Genomic DNA, 21,127 nt, shown 5'->3' with positions numbered 1-21,127 from the left:
TGCCTGGCTGAAAAACCTGCTCAGATCAAGGTTCAGACCCTGTGTTTTGCACCACCAGCCTCCGCCGCAGGGATGCAGGATACATCCCTCTGCGCCTGGATTTCCAGGTGGGTGAAAGCTCAGGTCCCAGCTGTTCCAGTCCCTCCCTGATAATTCCCGTTGTAATTATTCCCCTAAATTCCAGACGGCTGGAAGGCAAAAAAAATTCCTCATTTATCAACAGCCAGGGAGCAAGAAATGCGAAGGCTGCCTGGGAAGCAGCCACGCTGGGGGAGAAGCAAGGACAGACTGTTGCACCCGCAGGGCCTCCTACCCTCTCTGAAGACTTCAGACGAGTGGTGCAACGGGTGCAGCTCAATTCCAGTCCTGCTGGGATGGGAGCTGCCCCGTGCACCCTGAAATTGGCTGCCATGGGGCGGGAGGGGGGATTCTTGCATGGGGCTGGATGCCCTGCAGAGTCTGGCTGGGAGGGTTGGGTTCAGAGCAGCAGCGATGGGGGCTCCAGTGAAGCCATGCCCAAAGCCAGCCCAGCTTTCCCGTGAAGCAGGAGCTTTGCCAAGGTGCAAATTTTCCCCATTTTTGTCAGAAATGCAATTCCAGTGTTATTGATAAGGGACCAAGCCTGCCTGCAGGGACAGGGAGGCGACACATATGCTTCAGACGCGACATGTGGATTGATATTTCCCCCCTCCCCCCCTGTCTATTTGCATTTTATAGGTCCCAAATCAAAGGCTGAGGAGCCACCAGGAGCAGCTGTGATAAAGGTGCAGTCCCACTGGAGGTCAGTGTTTCTCAAGAAATGGGGATCGCTGCCTGCTCCCGAAACATGGGTGGCCTGCTGCAAAATACTTGCATTAACAAGATTTGGAAAGAAGAAAACCTCTTCCCTACGGTTAATTATTTAATTGGCTATCTCTTTAAATTGCATTAAAATGTAATTGGGAAGCTATTACTAGCCAAACATGGGTTGTGGGGCCCAATTCTGCACAAGGCAGCCCTGAGCATCGTGCGAAGGGCCTGATGCTGCTGCTGGGAGCTGATGCTGGGAGCAGAGCAGAGGGCTGGCTGGGGCAGGACATGTCCTCCTGCCCCCCACCCTGCCCAAAAATCCTCTGCAGCACTGAGCTTTGGCACCCTGCTGAAGGAGACCTGAGCCTCGGATACCAGCTCCTGAGTTTCTCTCTTAAATTATTTTTTTTTTTTGCTTTGAAGTTACATGGACCGAGCTTTTCAGTTTGGTTAGGAGAGAAGGGTCACTGCAGAAACACGGCTCCCAGTTTTACAGAAAGCTGCATCCTTCCTTCCCTTGGGTTTCTGCATCCTTCCTTCCCTTGGATTTCTGCATCCTTCCTTCCCTTGGGTTTCACTGCCTCGGCACTGGCCAGGCTCCTACAAACCGTCCATGAAAACAGAAAAGACTGGAACTGTGTCTAACACTGAAAGCAACCAAAGTGCACGGAGCTTCTCTCTCATCTCCCCTTCAGCATCTCCTGTCACAGTTGCTTTGTGATGGGTTTGGTTTTTAATCATAGTTTTCTTTTTTCAAAGGGGCAGTGGCCACCCACCAGCTCATCACTTCTCTACCAGCACCTCTTCACCTCCAGCAGTGGGGGGACGGCTCTCCCAGGAAGGCAGGTCAGTTCAAGCATTGAGATGGAGCAAAAGAAAATCTGCCTTTGTCTTCTCTTAAGCTTCTGTGCTGGAAGGCCCTTGCTCTGACCCCTCAGATGTGCAAATGCCTCAAAAGCTGCAGAAGACCGAGAGGTACAGCAGAAGATAATGGGACAAAGAAGGTGAAGCCCTGGGGAAACTGGGATTTGAAACCACGTATCTTTAGCCTCAAACTCTGTCATCCCTGACTTTTGAGGCAATGGAGAAACTGGGCCTGACATTGCCATCACCTTGGGAAGAAACTGGGCAACCAAACGCCGGCAGGGGCCACCTGCCTTGCCTGGTGCCACGCTCCAGTGCTGCTCGGCACAGGCTGGTCTGGTTTTTCCTTGTCTGATACATGAAAAACAAGAGGCTGAGACTGGAGTTTTAATGAAAAAGATCTTCTGCTTTCCTGGGAGTCCTTGGGAAGGTGGCAGAGCAGATGGGAGCGGGACTGTAGGGTTTTGCATGGGGCACTAGACAAGTCCCCAGATAGCAGCTGGTTGGTTGGGTGAGCTCTCCTTGTTCAGGGTTTGCTTAATTCAAATTCCCCATGACGCTGATCCTAAATACCTGAGCTGGCCATCGGTCATGGAAAAATGTTTCCAGGCTCCCAGGAGTTTGGTGGAAACCACCTGTGACAAACCCAGGGCAAGGAGCAAGTCCCCAGCACAGCCACCGACCTCTGGCTGCCAACCCCTGAACTTGGGTTAGTACCCTACCACCGCAACTCGATCCTCCCGGGGAACCCCGGGCTTGAAGAGAAGCACCTTTCAGGAAAACCATCAGCCACAAGCCTCTTCCCACACCCCCGATGTGCCCGACCAGATCTTCAAGTCTTTTCTGCATCATGGAGCACGTGGCCCGATGGAATGCGATGGGAGCAGGGAGGTGGATCAGGCCCTCTGTAAGGAACCAACCACTTTGCAAAAGACTGCTCATCCATCAGGAAGAATAATATTGGTAAGGCTCTTGAAAAACATCGCATCTTGCCCCAAACTGAAGGAGAGATTAGGAAAAGCCCCCGCGTGCGGAGTGTGCTGTACGGAGGCCGTCTGTCCTGGGAAGTCTAACGGTACCTCCAAGCCGCTGCCTGAGGAGCACAGCCCCAGGTGACATCGCCGTGGGATGTGTGTTTCTCCAAAAATGTGAGGTGTCTGTGCAGACAGGCCGTGTGGTGAGACACAAAGGTGTCTCACGCGGAGAGGAAACAAAATGGTCCTAATCTGAGAATAAAATATTCAACGGAATCTCACGCTTCTTTCACGGCGGATAGCCCCATCAGTCTTGCGCTGCTCCAAAGCTGCAAGTTCAAATCCTTTTAGTGACTATCAAGGGGAAAGAAGTCCCGGAGCCCCCAGCTCCCCAAGCATGTTCACAGGGAGCACCGAGCCCAGCAGATGCAGGGGCTCATCAGAAGCGCCTGTGAGCCAGCCAGCCCAGCGCCGTCACAGAGCAACAGCAACTTTGACTCCTGTAACAAGCCCCAGCAACTGGACTCCCTTGGCAAATCATCCAAAATAAACAGCATCTGTTTTCACAGATGGAGAAAATTAAGACATACTAGCAACTTAGTTTGAAGTTATAAGGCCAGACATAAATAAATGAGAGGCAATCTTTCCATAAGATGGTGGCTTGATTACTGGGGATGCAGACAGATGAATAAATCACCTTGGGGTGAGATAGGCTGTAACTTGCTACACATCCATGAGACCGGAGTAACTGCTCATGTGCATCCTCTGAGCCTGAAGGAAATGAGAGGTAAGTGGAATTGCTGAAGGGATCTGCAGGGTAGGAGCACACACATGGGCAGTTACTGCAAATTAGCTGATGCTCTGCAAGTTCACACCCTGATTTGCCTGATGGTAACTTTTTAATCTCCCTCCATTACTGTCTGGCCTCCTTCAATTTACATAACTGTAAAATAATAAAACAAGCAGAGAGGTGATGTGGCACGCTAGGAGCTTTCTTTGAAAAACTATCCTCTCAGAAGTCAACTGAAGTGCATTGAAACCCACTACTTCAAAGGTTTTCAGTCTATTTTATTGACTGGAAGGAAGATGATGGTAAGATAACTAAAGCTGGGAGCACCTTGACATGAAGGCTGAGAAATCCAGGCACAGAGCTGGAGACTCATTCAACACAAACACTGGAGTCTGAATGTGCCAGGACGAGGAACGGGAGCCAAAGGAAGAAGCAGAAAACCGAGTCTGCCACGGGCCCTTTGATTTTTCCAGCTCGTTCACCCTTCCCCATGTTGGGTCACTCCAGTTAATGACTGGGTTGCTGCGGACAGTTACTTAAAAGCTGCAATCATCGTTCTTCACCATGCAGGAATAAGTGCTAAGGCACTCGCTGGCATCTCCCTCCCGTGGGCCTTCTCAAACCAACAAAGTCTTACCTCCGGTCCTACCTGATGCCAGAGCGCCCAGGTTTATACATAAACTAAGACTCTTGAAATACTTGGCATTTAGCTTTTAAGGAAGTCTGAAAAAGACAGTTCTGTTATTGCCCAAAGTCCTGCTCCCCTTCCAGGAGAATCAAAGGAGGTGACTTGACTCAGCGCTTTGTAGCTGGAGGAATGAGGGGGACATGGTCCATATGCTGCAGATTCAGTCCTGGATGAACCAGGTGATTTTCTCTGTCCTTTTCTTGGTCCACGAAGATGCCAAGGAAGAAAGATCTGAGCCAAAACCCTTCCCACAACAGGAAGGCTGCCAAAGGCCTTTCAGTGTTGTACATCTCAAAGGTTCTGGTTCTGTCTTGACCCTTTTGTAGCGTGGGACAACATTTCTGCACGGTACAGAGTCACGTGGGAGTCATTCAATCTGACTCAACTTTTATGCAAAGGCTTTTCCTTGGGGCCACCACGGCTGTGAGCTGTCAGTAGGCTGAGAAAGGGGACAAGGCAGGCAATGATTGAATATTTCTCTTCTACAAGGCATCAGAGCCCTGTCTCTCAAATTAAGCAGAGTCCTCCGAGGTGCAAATCTGTTCAGAAGTAAAGGCTGAAGCGCAGGTTGTAGCAGAAAAGCCTAACTGAGCCAGCTTCTGAGGTCCACCTCGCCTCACGTAAGGCAATGCAAAATCATCACCCGAAGGGTGTATATTCTTCCAAGAATCTCCCCAGAGTGAATAAAGATACTGGAGATCAAGTGTTCCAGAGATCCCACTAACACTGCAGAAGTCACACAAGAACTGGGCTTTTGGGACACTTTAAAACAACCTCTAGAAATCTCCAGGGAGGGAGGAAAGGTCAGTCAGCTCCAGGAGCACCCAAGCAGCTGAAATGCCTAGATAACGTTGATCTGGGAATCATCTCAGCCTGCAACTTTGCTCATGGGTAGCAATTAGGCTGCCCTTTCTCTAATTTCTGTACCTGCCACAAGATTATTCACTGATCAGGCCTTCTGGAAGCTTTCTGAAAGGGCAAAAAAAGCAAGCAGGTGATAAAAAGAATGACATCTCTAAAAGCCATCTGCAACTCCTAGCACAATCTACCTAGTCTTTAGCCACAGTTAGCTACCAGCCCTGAAAAAGCTCCCGGAATGAAGTGATGGGGTTGCTCTGCAGATACAGAAGCTGTAAAAGATGATGGGAACCTTCAGTGACATCCCCGAGGGACATATGTAGATGTGCAGCCTGAGACAGCAAGGGCTGGACTGGCACCAGTGAAGGCAGCAAGAACAACCCTTTGTATTTTTACTTTTGTGTGCTCTCAAGAAGACCAGAAAAAGTAGGGACAGTAGAAACCAGATCGCATCCAACACCCTGAGGACAAAATTTGAGACTTCATCTGCCCAAGCGACAAAGGGCTGGGAGCACGGGGAGAAAACCTCTCACCCTAGCTGCCACGCTCATTACGACACACAAGCATCCTTCTTTGAGTCCCCTGCAGCTTTTTTCACCAGCGCCTGTAGATACATCTGGTAAAGCGGCCTTGGGGAAGGGCAAAAATGAGCTACACGACTGCAGCGAGCCGAGTGCCCGTGCTCAGCACATGGCTACCCAGCTCCCCGGGTGCCGGCTGCCGGCAGAGGAGGCGCAGGCAAGACTTTTGCTCCCTCCCCTTCTTTCCCCCCCATCTTTTCACATTTTGAGGGCCTGCTGGGAAGGAGAGGTTTGAAGGATTTGTCCTTCCCTTTCCTCCTGGCCCAGCCATTCCAAAATAAACAGCCCCCAGCAAAGAAACACAGTACTGCTTAATAAATTCACCCTGTAAGGATAGAGATTTCATAGAAGAATGGATTATTTCCAAGGGTACTAAGATAATTACATGGGTAACTAGGAAGAGTTCAAGAGAACAGTTTGAATTTTCTTATCAGTTTCCCATAGCTTGGAGCAAAAAGAAAATAAAATGCTCTACTGTAATCAAATCATGTTTTCTGAAGCCCTCTGTTGGCAAGTACACAGTTTCTTCACCACTTCCATTAAAACAGAAATACTTAGAAGAAAACAATAGTATTTCAAAATGGAAAGAAGTGGGGCCCAAAAGCACCACATCCGCTGCTCACAGCGAGTTCTTACCTGGTGGGACCACGATGCCCTGTGAAAAAACACCCCCCTTCCCACTGAAAGACAAACTGCCCCTGGCTGACTGCGGGGCAGGATCAGGCCCACAGCCAGTACCTGTGGCACCGAGGTGCTCAGCGGGTGCTAACTTATTCCTGCACCTAAGGATACAACAAAGAAGGATTTCTCCCATTAACTCGGCAAATGCCTGTAATATTTCCTACGTAAAGCCTCACCCTTGCTACAGCATCTCACTCCAGAAGCAGCTGTTTTCCAGCAGGACCAGTGGTGACGTACAGGTAAGCCCCAGTGCTGACCAGTAAGGGTCTGTGGGAACAGAGAGTGTAGACCTCTTTGGAAAAGGAGATTTTAAAAATCCTTTTGAAGGGCTACCAATGAAGCTATCATGGAAGATCCAACGATCTCCAAGGAAGACTGTTAAGTATCTGCTCCTGATTTCTGAGATGCATCCTTGGGGTTTTGGCTTCCTTCCTAGTTTCCCAAAAAGAAACTTTTGAAGATTTAGACTTGAGAGGACAGCCTGGCTTTACCCTGCATGCATGCTTCTGAGCTACAATGAACCCTCTCCAGCTCCTTCTGCACCCAGCCTGCACTTCTACAAGTATCAGGCATCGTTCCCTTATGACCACGTGTGTGATTTTAGCAGCTCGGTGCCGCTATCACCGTACCTAAAGAAAAGTGCAGGTTATAAATACAGCAATTAACCAACTTGAGACATAGCACTTTAAAAGTGTAGCTGTTTAGTATCAGGCTTAAAATGATTAGGGCAAAAAGATAATGTCATTTATAGCAATCAATGGTTTGACCAGTTGTTAAAAAGCAGGGGGAAAAGAAATGTCACACCTAGAACCTTTACATCACGTGGCACAACCTGTCACAGACGTTTCAAAAGCGGAAAACACACATTTATAAAGCAATTAAGGCATGAAATAGCATTTTTGATACATTTGGAAGAGCACCACACCCACTCCTGCAGAATTAATCAAAGCTAAAGACACACACCGAACGCCACCGCTGCCGTGGGCAAAGCGCTGCGCTGCACCAGGGTGCCCGAGCTGGCAGCGCCGGATGGATCCTGGCCATGGCTGGGGGTGGGGGGGAAGCATGCTGGGAAGCCCAGCCCGACCCCTTGCTCTCAGCTAGACTTTCTGGGACAGAACTACAGCAAATTTCCAGCCCAGCCCTAGTCAACATCCTACAAGGAGGCACAGGACACAAGAGCTTACAGCCTGGTAGGAAAAAAGTGTAGGTAGGTACCGCAGGGATGATGTGCATAAATAACCCCCCAAATAACCTCCAATTCACAATTCAAAACCCAGACACGAGCACGCCAGGTAAAGCAGCAGCACCCAGTCATCCACACACACGCTCTACCTGAAACCCAGAATACTCAAGCTAGAGATTTATTCTAGTTTTTAAAACAGAATTCACCGATGGATTACAACATCTGTTCCTTACCAAACCTCAGACTCTACACTCTGTAAATGCTGAGCGTATATATATAGGAACATCATCTCATAAGGCACTAGAAAAGAAATTTATCTTTGTATAAAGTATCTGCAAAAATAGACAGTGAGCCAAATATCTGGGAAAATTCTTCTACATTTTCATTTTTGAATCTAAAGCATTTCTGACTTCAATGTCTTTAATTTTTAAAAATTAGCTAAGATATCATTACAGTGCTCAATACAATCCCCCTTGCAGTCTCAGACCCAAAATATGTCTTTCCCATCTATGAAGCCAGGTGTCCACCTCCCACTGACCGCAGCAGGAATCATCACACTTGAACTTCCCTGAAAAAAGGATACGGTTTGGAAATCTTAACACTTCAATATTTAAGGTATTGAAAACATTCCCCCCGCCTCCCAGAAATCAGAAAGTCCTCCTCCCCTGGCCAAATACCACCAAAGCCAACCCCTTCATCCCCCTGCGCATCACTGCAACAGAACCCCCAATGTAAATGTTTGCTGCTTGGACTCAGGTCTCACCTTAAGAAAAGACAGCCCACGCGTAATTGTGTTTGTATAAAAGATATTTACTTCAATTATCACACCTAGGGTGCTAGTGAATAATAATAATAATACATCGTGTGAGTTTCATACAGTGATATTGCTTCTCCATATCATATAGGGACCGTTGTACAGTGCTGAGAACAAACATTATATGGCTAACCAAACAAAGACAGAAGAAACAATGCCATTCTGCTGACGGAGGGAGCGCTGCCCTGCTACTGCCAGCCATATAAACTCTTACTTTTATGTTTAAACAAATACCAAGAAATAAAATGTTACAAAAGATGAGTCACAGCAACACAATGTGGGCTTCTCAAAGCTACTTGTACAAAAAAATGACACTTTTTTTTTTTTTTTTTGGTCAATTGGGTCTTTGTGAGGATCTTTTTTTTTTTTTTTTAAATCTGTGATTGTGAATATAACAAACAAGCTCTAAAAACATCTAAGACTTAGTGCGTTACAGAAAAAATATAAAATACTGCTAAAAATGTAAGACACCACAATACACTGGGGTAAAAACTGAGCTTATTATTAAAAAAAAAAAAAAAGTTCTCAGGAAAAAGTACACCACTTTCTGTTTGAGTTCATCTTGTGCTGTGTTAGTAGTCGGGGCATTTCAAAGGTCTGCCCATTATCATGGCAAGTAGTTATTGCACAAATGCAAAGAGTTAATTTTTTAATACAAAAATGAAAAGGGACATGAAGGAAACAATAAAAAAAAAAAAAAAAAAAAAAAAAAAGAACATCCCCCCACCCCCTCCCCCCCCAGCCTCCATCTGCTTTGGAATTAACGTCCAAATTCGTACATTTGACATTCTCGCAGCATTTCCTGCGAGTGGGACGCGCGGTGCCTGCTTTCAGAAAAGGAACGGTAGAAAATGCTTTTCAACACAGAAATGCATAGAGTGTTCTGACAGGAACAACCTTTATGTTTGGCTGAGGTGATCCAATAATTACTGTCGGGCTTTTTTTTTTTTTTGCCTTTTTTTTTTTTTTTTTTCCTTTTCTCCTTTTTTTTTACTTTCAGACTATGCCAGAAGGAAAAGAACCTCGCGTGGGAAATTCATCTGATGGTTTTTAGTGGGACACCCTCGAAAGGCAAAGTGCAAATTTGCTTCCAAATCCACAGAAGTGGTGATGTGCCCTGCAACTAGCTCAGCATCTCCCATCTCCGCCCGGTGTTCTCCTGGGTGGTGCTGACCGGAGGCCCTTCGCATCGTCCCTCGTGCAGACACACGTTCCCCTGCGCCGAGCAAGGGGCAATTTCTAGCGCCAGAGTTTTCAGTTTGGCTTATGCAGCTTTTCTCTCGCTTGCTCGGGAAGCGTTACCTAGTCAGGGAAAGCCTGTCTGAACATGTTTCGACACTGCAAGAAAACTAAACTCCTCCGTGACAAAGATCAATTCACAATGTGTATTTCCAGAGTTCACACCAGGAAAAGTTGCTGCTGCACAAGGTAAACTTTTTTTTTTTCTATTTTTTTTTTTTCCTTGACCAACTTTGAATGAGAAGAAAAATCAGCTCTGAATTCAGGAATTCAAACATATGCCAACAAAGATGAACATCACAGGAAACCAGTCTCTCATTTTAAATTAACACTCTTGAGTAAATGGCAATGTACTTTGACAAAGGGGCACTGCATCTTCATGAAATTCTCAATAGAGGCTCTAGGAGGCTAAGGGTATTTTCTCTCTCTGTATATTTTAAGTCTCTTCTCTCACAACTGAGGCTTCTTATTCTCAGTCCTAAATTATTTTAAAACTATTTAAATAATATTATTTATTAGGCATTTAGATAAAATACTTTTTTTTTTTTTTTAAATGATTGCTCTAGAAAACACAACAGGGGCACAATGATATGGATACTACGACGAGCCGACACCACCACGCTCCATCGCTAGGACAGCCCAAACTTTCTCCAACGTCTGTTTAGGGGATATGTATACTCCTGTTGTGTTTATATCAAACAAAAACAAACCTCAAAAAAAGAAACTGTTAAAATTAATCTCATAAATAGGAAATATTAGATTGTTTTCCTAATTACAAACCACCTTTATATATTTCACCTTATGATGCTGTAGAGAGAGCAAGCTTGAAAAATAACACAAGCGCTGGAAAGGGCTGAGGATGCCGGTGGGTGAAAGCCTGTTCTTTCCAAAACCAAATTAAGACTGGAATGACTTTACAGTGCCTCGCCATCCAGAGACAATGCGGCTCTGGGCATGGAAATGAAGACAGCACGTATTACTAATGGCACAAAAGGAGATGGTGGCGGTTAGCAATGGCTGAAGTCCACGAATGTTTCTTGAATGCTGACAGACCTACGAGTACGCCGGGTGAGACTGAGCTTTATGAGCATTAACGCTGCCGGGCGATGGTGGACTTTCTAACCCGAGACCCCACCGTGCTGCCGGAGCCAACCCAGAGGATATATGTATTTTTTTTTTTCCCCAGGAACCTGAATTCTTAACTAGAGCTCACGCTCGCCTGCATTTGACGGCTGAGACACGAACCTCCGAACACAGAACGCGAATTTCTATTGCACAAAGACTTAACGCACAGTGTTTGAAGTGCTCATTAGCAAAAGGGGCAACTTGTGTTGGGCATTTGCTCCTTGATCAGTGTTTGCTCCCCCCACGCCCAAATGAAAAGCGGCCATGAATGCTGCAATCTAGATCACTGTGCTTCAGATTATTCTCCATGAAGAGATTAGGAAATAAGGCACATAGCTTTCCAAGTATAGAAAGTTTGTTAAATAGGAAATTTCAGGAAAGTAGCAAAAACGAAAAACTTAACGGGAAATGCAGTAACAGACAGGATTTTGATGACACGCCTACTGAATGAAAAGAAAATAATTCCAAGCTAAACTAAAATCTTTCCCCCCCAGGAAAGAAACTGACCCATGATCTCCATCCCTCTAGAGGAGGCGAGAAGGAAATGGAAGCCCTGATCAAGGAAAAAGAAAAGACTGATACAGATGTGACCTTGCTTATGCCCCACACACCTCCTTTACAAACTAGATGCTCAAGTACTCCCTGTATAGCCTGTACTAGCATCCAGAGGTAACTAGGTACTTTGGAAACACTTTTAAAGCTAGTAATAATTTACCCACATATAAATTATACATCAAAATAGCACTAAGGGTCTAATGCAAGCTAACAAAAGCCAGAAAAATCTGATTGAAAGACTGATTGTAGAAACTATTTTCTGTGGTTACTTGGAGGTAAGATTGTACTTCAGAGCAAGTCAAGTGCCAAGTTTTATTTCTTCTCTTGAAAAGACAGATGCTTGCCTTTAAAAGGAACTGCATAACAGAGAATTTCTGTCTCATTCCTAAGAATACTTCAATTTTCAGCTCAGGGAGAGCAAGAACGAACTGCTTGTTTTAATTTAATACTTGGCATAATTTACTGATCAGCTGTTTTTGTGATTGTTTTTGATATGTCTTTGCTGTTTACCTTCCTGCTGTACACAGATATAGGAGAAAACATTTTACATGTGCAAATATCTGGCAAATTAACTTCCTGCAGGCTGTATCAAAGCAAAACCTACAGACAAGGTCTGACCCTTCCTTTCAAATTACTTGGCTTCTGCACATCTCAGACCCTTGGAATTATTTTTCTGTATTCTGAACGTGATCTTCCCCCTCCTCGTTAGCTAAACCTGCATATCTCAAACAATCCAATCTCTCAGATGGCTAATCCCCTCTTTACAACAGGGAACTTAGCTGACAAGTGGGAAAATGGCATCCTCTATGCACTGAAATACATACTGGTTTGAAGCCCTCACTCACCCACGCCCCAAATGATTTCACGAATTTGGCTGTAGCAATTCTACTGCACTATTAGGACCAAGCATGCTAATACTACATATACAGAGGGGCTTTTCCATACCGGAATCATGTACATATACACATTTAACAACTCCTAAAAATGCATATTAATTACCCGCATAGACAAAAGAGGATAACGCAACTTAACGCCATTATTCTTGTTATCAATAGAGAGATTGCGCTGTTATGAACATTACCACAGAATTACACAGTAACTATGCGAAAAGCAGGTATGTCACCATAACAGCTGGAAATTCCTGGCGCGACTCTCCATTTCCAAGGATCTTTGGATGAAGATTGTACTACATAGTACAAACATCTCTAAAATTAAAACAAAAAGTCAAAAGAAACAACATCATGGGGACTTTAGGCATCCACGTTTGCTGTACTGGTTCCTGCACTATTTCGTTACGGTTAAGAATGCAGTCATTCTCTGTGCTTGGCTGGTTCAAATTACAAAGAAACTGAAATGATACCGTGAAACCAACAGTTTTAATAATAAGAAATCTACAGAACTGTGGCAAAAATCTATTAACATCACTGTGAGTAAAGCAAGCTTGAAAAACGGCAGCAATTGTCCTTCATAGAATAGCTGGACAAGGAAAAATACAATAATCTTATTAATTTTTTAAAAGGAGTCACTTCCTTTTAATGCACTTTAGTGCCAGAACATGTTTGTGAATAGCAATGAAAATCACACCCAGGAATCAGATCAGTTCTTTTCCATTCGCAGAACAGTTGTAGAAACGCAGACTTCACAGACAGCCGAGGGCTTTGGGTTTGAAACGGAGCGCCCAGGTTTTGGGAAAAGCAGGTGTGATGCCTCCATCAGTCCCTGACTGTACCAGAGGATGCTGGTGAGGAGGCTCACCAATAAAGTTCAAGGAATGACTTTCTTCAGCTGGCAAATGACCTCACAGCTAATAACTTATATTAAATATGCACAGTACCACTTGGCTGGGGGAGAAATCATCCCTGAAGAGAGGTGGCACCACTCACATACCTGTTTTTAAGGCTTTTTAAAAACTTAAGTGCACAGGCCTAACGCTAACCTTCTCCAAAAGGATAAACTTCACCTTCAGAGCATAAAACCTTTTTATCCTTGCATATTAATAGGGTAGGGTACAGTACATGACCTGGTCATGCAGGACAAATCGGTCCCTAGGCATAGCATAAAGGGCTTTTCTTGCTATAAAGTTCATTGTTAACTATATTTTATATATAACATAGTCAATATATCCCATAAAAGAGACAGGGAGGAAAGAACAAAATTGGTGAAATAGTATTTCTACATTTTAGAGTTCAAATACGTATGCAAAGGAGACAGGGACTGCTAAGTCACTTTTCAAACTAAGAAGCTTGAGCCAGAAGAGAAATTCAGAACTTGTGCTTTCCACGCCAGTGATTCTCCTTGCAATTTAAAGCCATCCGGCAGGATTTTAAACTGCTGGGACAAAAAAGCCTTTTGTTTATACAGAATTTTAGAATTCTCTTATTTTTCATAAAAAATAAGTTGATTGTATATGCAATGCAAAGGAAGAAAACATTGATGTTCCAACCGTGGGGCAGCAGAAAGTGCAAGGGGAACACAGCAGGCCAACAGATGAGCAAACTGAACACTGCTTTGCAGCTGTTTTATCTGTGTGAGTTCAATTTAGGAATATGAGGCTACAAGCAGCTTGTCTCACCAGGGCCAAAACTGCCACTCGCTCATGGGAAAGACCTGATTTGGTTTTAGTGAACGTGAAATCCCGCCCCCACCTAAGAACCAACTTTTCTTCTTCTCCTCCCGTTTCTGATAGTCCTCAAGAAGCACTCACAGCTCAGCCACACACTGTGGTGGCTTTAAGACAGAGAATATCCTAGGATACATACACTGGAGGAAGAAGAAAGAAGAGATCATTTAAGAAATTCACGCGTTAGAAAGAGACACAAATGAAGCAAAAATAGTGCCCTCCATCTGCATCTTAAAATGTCACCACATTGGGTTTGCAACAAATTGCTAAGATCTCTTTGCAACCTTGCTAAAGGCACCGGTCCAGATTACTGCGACATTTCAGCTCAAATAAACTATTTTGGATTCAAGTGCAAAGAAGTGTCCAAAACCAATTACTTCCCCCCCCCCCCCCCCCCCCCCCCCCCCCCCCCCCGTATTCTCATAATTTATATATGGTCAAAACGTTGGGATTTTTTCCTGTTTCTAACCTGCCCTGTTCTTTCTAGGAGCATTTTTATTTCATGTGAGCTTTAAGAATACTTTAAATTCAGAATTTTAAGATGGAGAATGACAAACTTCTGACGGCAGCTGTCCTAGTGGGGACTGCAATCACTGTTAGCATTTTCTGTTATTTCATTACATTATTTTGTCAGATTTCCCTCAATCCTATTTTAGGTGAATTTATCAGCTTTGTAGTCTGAATTGCCACCGAAATGATGCACTTCTCTTACTATTTCACCCATTAAAAGACTGAAAAATAGCAACTTTTAAGTAACTGGATCAGAGAATATTGCATAGAATTGTCGTGTTCATGAACCCCCTTGTCTAGACAATTCCCATATGAACAAGTTACGTAAAAATAACGCAAAGATCTTTCACCTAATGAGAAAGGCACATACATCCTTTTCAACTGTAAGATAGATCTCTCCTATTACAGCAAGGAGTTTATTAGTAAAGGACTCACTAATTCATGATATGGGCAGACTGCACTGATACTGGTTCCTTTAAGGAGTGGCTCTATTTATAGGCATTTTACAGACAGATGAACAAATAACATGGTCAAATTTTATGGCATCAACAGCAATTGTAATTAAATGCATTTCTGCCAATAAACATGCACTTCTGTTGTCTGAAATCTGTATCCTCAAAAATGGAAGTGTATCGACAATCCTGCTGTATGACCCCTCTGCAAAGGGATACTCTTCCCTTGCTTTTAGCCAACAAAGTACCACACTGTTCTCCTTCCCTAACCATCCAGACAGAAAAATCGACAATTTTAACTGCAGTATAAAGACACTGCTGTTAAAATAGCCCAGGCCCTTCATCCACAGCTTTACTAAGAGCATGGAACTGGAAACAGAAGGAGAAAACAAAAATGCTTTTAAAGAACCGCAGGAAAAATCAAGACTCCTGGCATTTCTGAAAACTGCCTGTGCTTTTATCCATCAGGAAAAGAAACATCATCAGCCAGGGCTCTGTTGCCATGCTCTGTGCTCTACAAAACAACTGCCCTGTGAGATGAGCCCCACGCCACACGTGCCTGAATGACGCCTTTTCCTTTCCCAGGGGTCAGTGACCCAAGAGGGTAAAAGCCACCGTGCCACTCTTTGGCATTTCTTCTCCTCCAATTTTTTTTGCCCTTTTAAACACGTTAAAAAAAAAAAGTTATTCCAATACACATTTTCCTAAAAGCATTACTTCCGAATGCCACACTTGATCAAAAATACAGCTAAAATCTTTCAGTGTTGCTGAAGTTCAGTCTCTGAATGGGGGAGGTCTCTGCCAGTTTGGAAAGCCAGTAGGTAACTCATCTCCAACAAGAGAATCTCAGCAGTAGTTCCAAGCTAATCCATTTTACTTCCCACCGAAACAGAAAAGCAGCTGTGACCTTGGCTAAAAAACGGGAACAAACAGCTGGGAACATCACTTAAACTCTACGAGCTTGATCTGAGGGTGTTCATCTGCCTGTGCCCTTAAATAAGGTGGTCACTAAGGAACCCAAAGTGACTCCCGGCAGGACGGCCCAGGTCACCCCAATAGCATCTCAGCAGGCTAAACCACATTCAACGCAGATCATTAAATATGAAAGAACAAAAGGAGCTAAGCCATTAATAAAGTGCCAAAAATATAGGAAATACTGACAGCATTTTATTTGATTAATTTTATAATAGATACCAATGACAACCCTTGGCAGGATGGAGTGACTTCTGACTTATGAATGCTGTCTTTATCCAGCAAAATTACATGATTCAAATGTAATAATGGAGCTCAGAATTAACAGTTAGTGTTATAAAAGAAAGATTTCCTCTAGGGCAAGCTACAGATATGCTTTTTAAAAATCATTACAGCATTAAAAACTGGGCAGATGCTAAAGAATCCTAAAGAACTAGTGGAAACCAGAAAAGCAAAACAAAAATAAATTTTTTTTTTAAAAAAAAAGATATAAGTTTCAAGGCACTTATGTATTGCTTATTAAGAAGAGAGATTGACCTTAAGTGCTGCATTTGCGTTCAACCTGTGAATACAGTTCTGTTCTCGTATAATGCAGCAAGAGCTCTCAGTAAGCATCATGGAATGCAATCATATAGACACAGGCACAAGAACAGTTTGGGGAATATTAATTTTAAAAAACTCGTCAAACAGAAAAAAACCTCACTATCGAGAAAGCTGAGAGTAACCACTTGACTGCATCAAGCACCTGGATCTCAAATCAGCAGACGAGGACAGTAGAAACAGACTGGCAAGTATATTGCCTAGAATTAATAAAAAAAACCCAACCTGAACCAAACAACAACAAAGAAAAACGAAATAAAAGAACGTAAGAAAATATCTGTGTCTTCTAGTCAGAAGTTTTGCTTCTTGGCTGAAGACGCATCTTGTTATGACTTGTATTAAGGTATGTGTATTTTTACCAGGATGTGCATTTATCGATGGAGCTGTGCTTTGTAAGTCAAACCAGGACACTGTACAGATACAGAGAGGTAACACTTGGCTTCCCCACGTTATTTCCCTTGCTGGCCATTCCCACAGACTAACTGCACTCCAGATAAGAAGCCGTAACCGCTTCCAGCACGTGCTGTCACATACTGGTGTCTGTTATTACAAATTGTCTCCTCAGCACATCACAGAAAGGGGCAGTTGCTCTCTCTGTTTCTCAATTTTACTTTTGCATCACAAGTCCCCAATTACCCAAGGAGGTATCCTGAAACAGCTAGCAGTAAAAATAGGAAATAAATCCCTGCCTTTCAGCCTCCTAGAGCCTTCTTTTCTTAATCATGAAAAGGATTGATTTTAGTGTACTGATTCTTAATTTGTGAAAACTTGCGCTAAGTGCTGCTGTTGCATGTTAAGAGACTGTAAATGAAATACATAAGTTCTAAAACATCATGCAAGAAATGTGGTTTCACATCTTACAGTCAAAAATCCTACTAATGAATTAATACAAGCACACTGAGGTGTAATATTGGGAACATACCTTTAAAGTCGGAACTCCTCTCCCCATCCCTCCCTCCCCCAAAATCAGAAAAGTAATATTAATTAAACTTAAGAAGTAATGAATGCACCATTAAAGTGTCATCAAAAAGATGCTGACCTAAGACAAAAGTTCAATGATACACAATACGGTCAAAAAGTCTTCAATCAATAATATACAGTATGACAACTACATCTTGTAAATTATACCCAATACTGCCGGCAGTCTATCCCTCTAAAGAATATTTGCCCCCTTTCATCCCTTCCTAACAATCAGATAATAAAATACAGCACCTATAAATAAGCAAAAAAAAATTATATATATATATATTTATATATATATATATATTCCGAAATCATCTATTGTTAGTTTTAAAGATATGGCAATAAAGGAGTCTAAATTAGCAAACTTGTAGAAGCCATAACTGATAAAACAGCTTATTGAAAAAAGGTGGCAGTAATGCACTCTATGTGTGCACAAGTACGTAAGAAAATACACAGACGTATAAAATTGCACGCACACACTCACGCACACACATCCTTCCACGCACCTCTATGCTCACGCATATACATATAGACAACAGGAGGAGTTAGAGACAAGTTAGAATTTGATTTGTACTTTGATCAGCCCTAACCTGTGCATAAAATAATGGAAAAAGGCTGTATTTCTGCAGGGCAGAATGGTCTAGACTGGGACTCGAGAGCATGAATGTTTTGGTTTGGAGTTTGGGCTATTTCCATCCCGGTAAGAGCCCGTCTGGTCATTGCCATGTACTCTTTATCCACGCAAAAATAAGCTTCCCACAACTAAAACGTATTTAAAATCAGTGCTTGCGGTGGGAAGAGATTCAGTAAATGGCCACCAACAGCAGGAAAAGGTCTCTATCTGAGGCAGCTCCAGTCCCCTCTTAGTGGTGTGTGACAGCAATCGTACACGCGAACTGCATTTTCATTGACTCCAGGTAAGCTGAATATTTTGGGTTACAGAATACGTCCCCAAAGTAGCAGGCTGAAATGTTACTGGCCAACATTTTTTTGAGCGATCTGTCTTTACTGAAAGGAAATTCAGTACACTACGAACCAAGTGAAATGATCAAGTACATGCTGTTTCTAAGTTGTCTCCTAAACCTCCTAGATATGAGGTCTGATCAGCGTGCTCTGTGGTTAGAGGTTAAAAAGCAGATTATAAAATACCTAGATTCAGATTTTTTTTTTTTTGTCCTGATTTGGCCTAAAATGGAGTGTATTAAACAAATTCTGGTCTGCAAAAGACCAGAATCAGTTAAAGCTATGAAACAATGTGCACTACGTGTCAATATTCTATTTCACTTACAAGAAAACACTAAGTCAGCTACCACAAATTAACATATTTTCCTGATGTGACTTTTTTTTTGTTTTGTTAAAAAATATGTGGAGTAAATGTGTTTTTTTTTCTTTTTAATTCAAAGTTTCAAACAACAAGATTCTTTTCTTTTCTTGAAAATATGTAGGAATCCAAACTAGTGTGTTTAGAGTCGGTTGACTGTGCAATCTCTTAGTGGCAACTGAACAGCTACAAAAAACTTTCTTTTTTTTTTCTTTTTTTTTGAAAAATCTCCCCTTTTTTCCTGGTTTAAGAAGATAATAGTGTATTATCGCTCTGTAGCCATTAGATGGCAGATAAAAAGCCCCCTTTTAATATGTGGGTTTGATTTTTTTTTTCTTTTTTTTCTGTTTTTCTTTTTTTAAAGCCCACACCAAAGAGGAGGGCACAAGGCAAAGCTGTATGAGTTATTCCAGAAATTGTGGAAATCACTTAGGGCAATAATAAAAACACTTCAGGGTACAAAAAAGCTTGACTACACATTTCAGTTTTCTTCCTCGAAAACACAAACATAAATTGGGCTTAACGCTCCTTTTTGTTTTCTATATGCACCTTGGCCTATGGCGTTTTTGCCCTGTGGCCCGCAGGGCGGTTAAGTGCGCAACACAATAAAACCAGTAGAGGTCCAGTTTCACTTCCCAGCTCTCCAGAGTTGGGCGAGTTTAATCTCAAAACTCCCACTCGACGGCCTCTTCTCGACTCGCGGCCTTCTCCAAGCGGTGGATGATGTTGTTCAAGTTTGCCGCTTTCTTTTTCCTCAAGGAGCTGTCTCGCGTGTTCCTGGAGCTCGCCGCCTCGGAGAAGCCGAACAAGCTCTGGAGAGAGTTGGCTTTCTGCGAGCCTGCGGCCGGCGTCGAGCTCGTACTTGGCACACTGGAGATTTTCTCTGAACTTTCTTTTGACTTGTAGGAGCTCTCCCCTGTAAGGACTGAGGTGGAGGCAGCTGAGGTAGAGGCATCCCCTTCCGTGGCAGAGTTTGGCAGTGTCTCCAGAGCTTCTCCCGGGCGCTGCGATGCTGGTGGAGAGCTCTGGCGCGGTGCTCTGAGCCTGCCCTCGTCGTCGGTGTCCTCCAGGCTCTCCGCCTGGAACGGCTCCGCTTTCTCCGAAGACCTGGCGCCTTGCAGTGCCTCCTCCCCCGCCTCGAACGCCGACTCCGCTGGCCCTCCCTGAGACTTTGTGGTTGCATTGCTGTACTCATCCGCCTCCGGGCCACTCGGCTTTCCTTCAGGTGGGCCTTCTGCGTCCACGCCATCGCAGCTGTCTCCCTCAGAGCTGTGAGCGGCCCTGCTGCTTCTGGCGGAAGGAGAGTCGCTCGACCCAGCCTGGCTCTGGCTCCCGGCCTGGATCTCCTCGATGAACAGCTCCCGGCGGATGCGAGACCTAGGAGACAGGGGAGAGGGATGGTGAGTCTGCTGGGGCTCACTCGGAATCACCCTGCTCTACAGACATGCCGTTCCAGGTGCCCTTCCCTGAGACGCCATTTTGTCTCAGCCACAGGGCCGTTCGACGTGCCCTTCCCTGAGACGCCATTTTGTCTCAGCCACAGGGCCGTTTGACATGCCCTTCCCTGAGATGCCATTTTGTCTCAGCCACAGGGCCGTTCGACGTGCCCTTCCCTGAGACGCCATTTTGTCTCAGCCACAGGGCCGTTTGACGTGCCCTTCCCTGAGACGCCATTCTGTCTCAGCCACAGGGCCGTTTGACGTGCCCTTCCCTGAGACGCCATTTTGTCTCAGCCACAGGGTGGCTGCACTGTGCCGGGTCAGCAGGAGCGCTCGCACACTCGAACCCAAAAGACTGCCTGAAAAGGCGTTTGGAAGAACATGAAATATTGTCTCGATGCCCTGAATTGCATTTTCCCCAGGCGGCTGCTGGCTGCGAAGCCCGCTGTGCTGGAAGGATGCAGGCTGCCGAGGCTGGGGTGCCCCGGGGGCTCCCCACAGCCTGGAGGGGGCCAGCAGGCCGAGGAGCCATCTCTGGTGGCTTCTGCAGCACTTTGTGCCAAGACTGACCCCTCTGACCCAACCAGGATTCTGCGTATTTATCGTAAATCTGACATTGATGACCTCCCCTTCTAGTAGCCTCAGTGGGCATCATGGAATAAACCAGAAATACAAACTTTACGCAGATAATCAATTTGTACTAAAATGATTGGTGAAAACCAACGACAGCTCACCTGTCCTTTTTCTGCAAGTTTAAATTAACTTTGTAATTGTATGCTTGACTTTTACAGCCCTGGCTGTGGTTTAAGGGACAGAGACGAAAGGTCCTGCAGCCTCCCACCCCCACTACAAGTCTCACACCAGGTAGGTGAAACTCTACAATACACTGGACCAGAAAAGGGCGGATTTTAAAAATATGAAAACATTTTTAGTAGACCCAGAAAAAAAATGGCTTGTAAATACAAACCAATCCAGATTTCCACTAGAAATGAGCCACAATTTGCCTAAACAAAAAACAAGGATAAAATCTGGACAACCTTCCTTGGCGTTCTGGATACCAAGGAGAAATGAAGATGAAACAAAGGCTGTTGTTCTGGAAGTGCTCT

The 21,127-nt window shown here is 44.3% G+C and overlaps 1 protein-coding gene across 6 annotated transcripts in view; it reads right to left on the bottom strand.

The window, feature by feature from the left end:
- CUX1 (cut like homeobox 1) overlaps positions 1–21,127 on the bottom strand; it is a 281,274-nt gene that overhangs the window by 13,835 nt on the left and 246,312 nt on the right. For 5 of the 6 annotated variants that reach the window (XM_040614070.1, XM_040614078.1, XM_040614098.1 and 2 more), the window contains one exon: positions 9,158–19,959. The exons of the other annotated variant lie outside the window; for it this stretch is intronic. In XM_040614070.1, the coding sequence (XP_040470004.1) occupies positions 19,248–19,959 (712 nt within the window). In that variant the 3' untranslated portion in view covers positions 9,158–19,247. Of the gene's footprint in view, positions 1–9,157; positions 19,960–21,127 lie in introns of those variants that run through there. 6 annotated transcript variants of the gene reach the window in all.

This window comes from Falco naumanni, chromosome 1 (assembly GCF_017639655.2).
Source record: "Falco naumanni isolate bFalNau1 chromosome 1, bFalNau1.pat, whole genome shotgun sequence".
Lineage (NCBI taxonomy): Eukaryota > Metazoa > Chordata > Aves > Falconiformes > Falconidae > Falco > Falco naumanni.
Note: the sequence above shows the minus strand (reverse complement) of the source record. Positions and strands in the feature narration are given on the sequence as shown.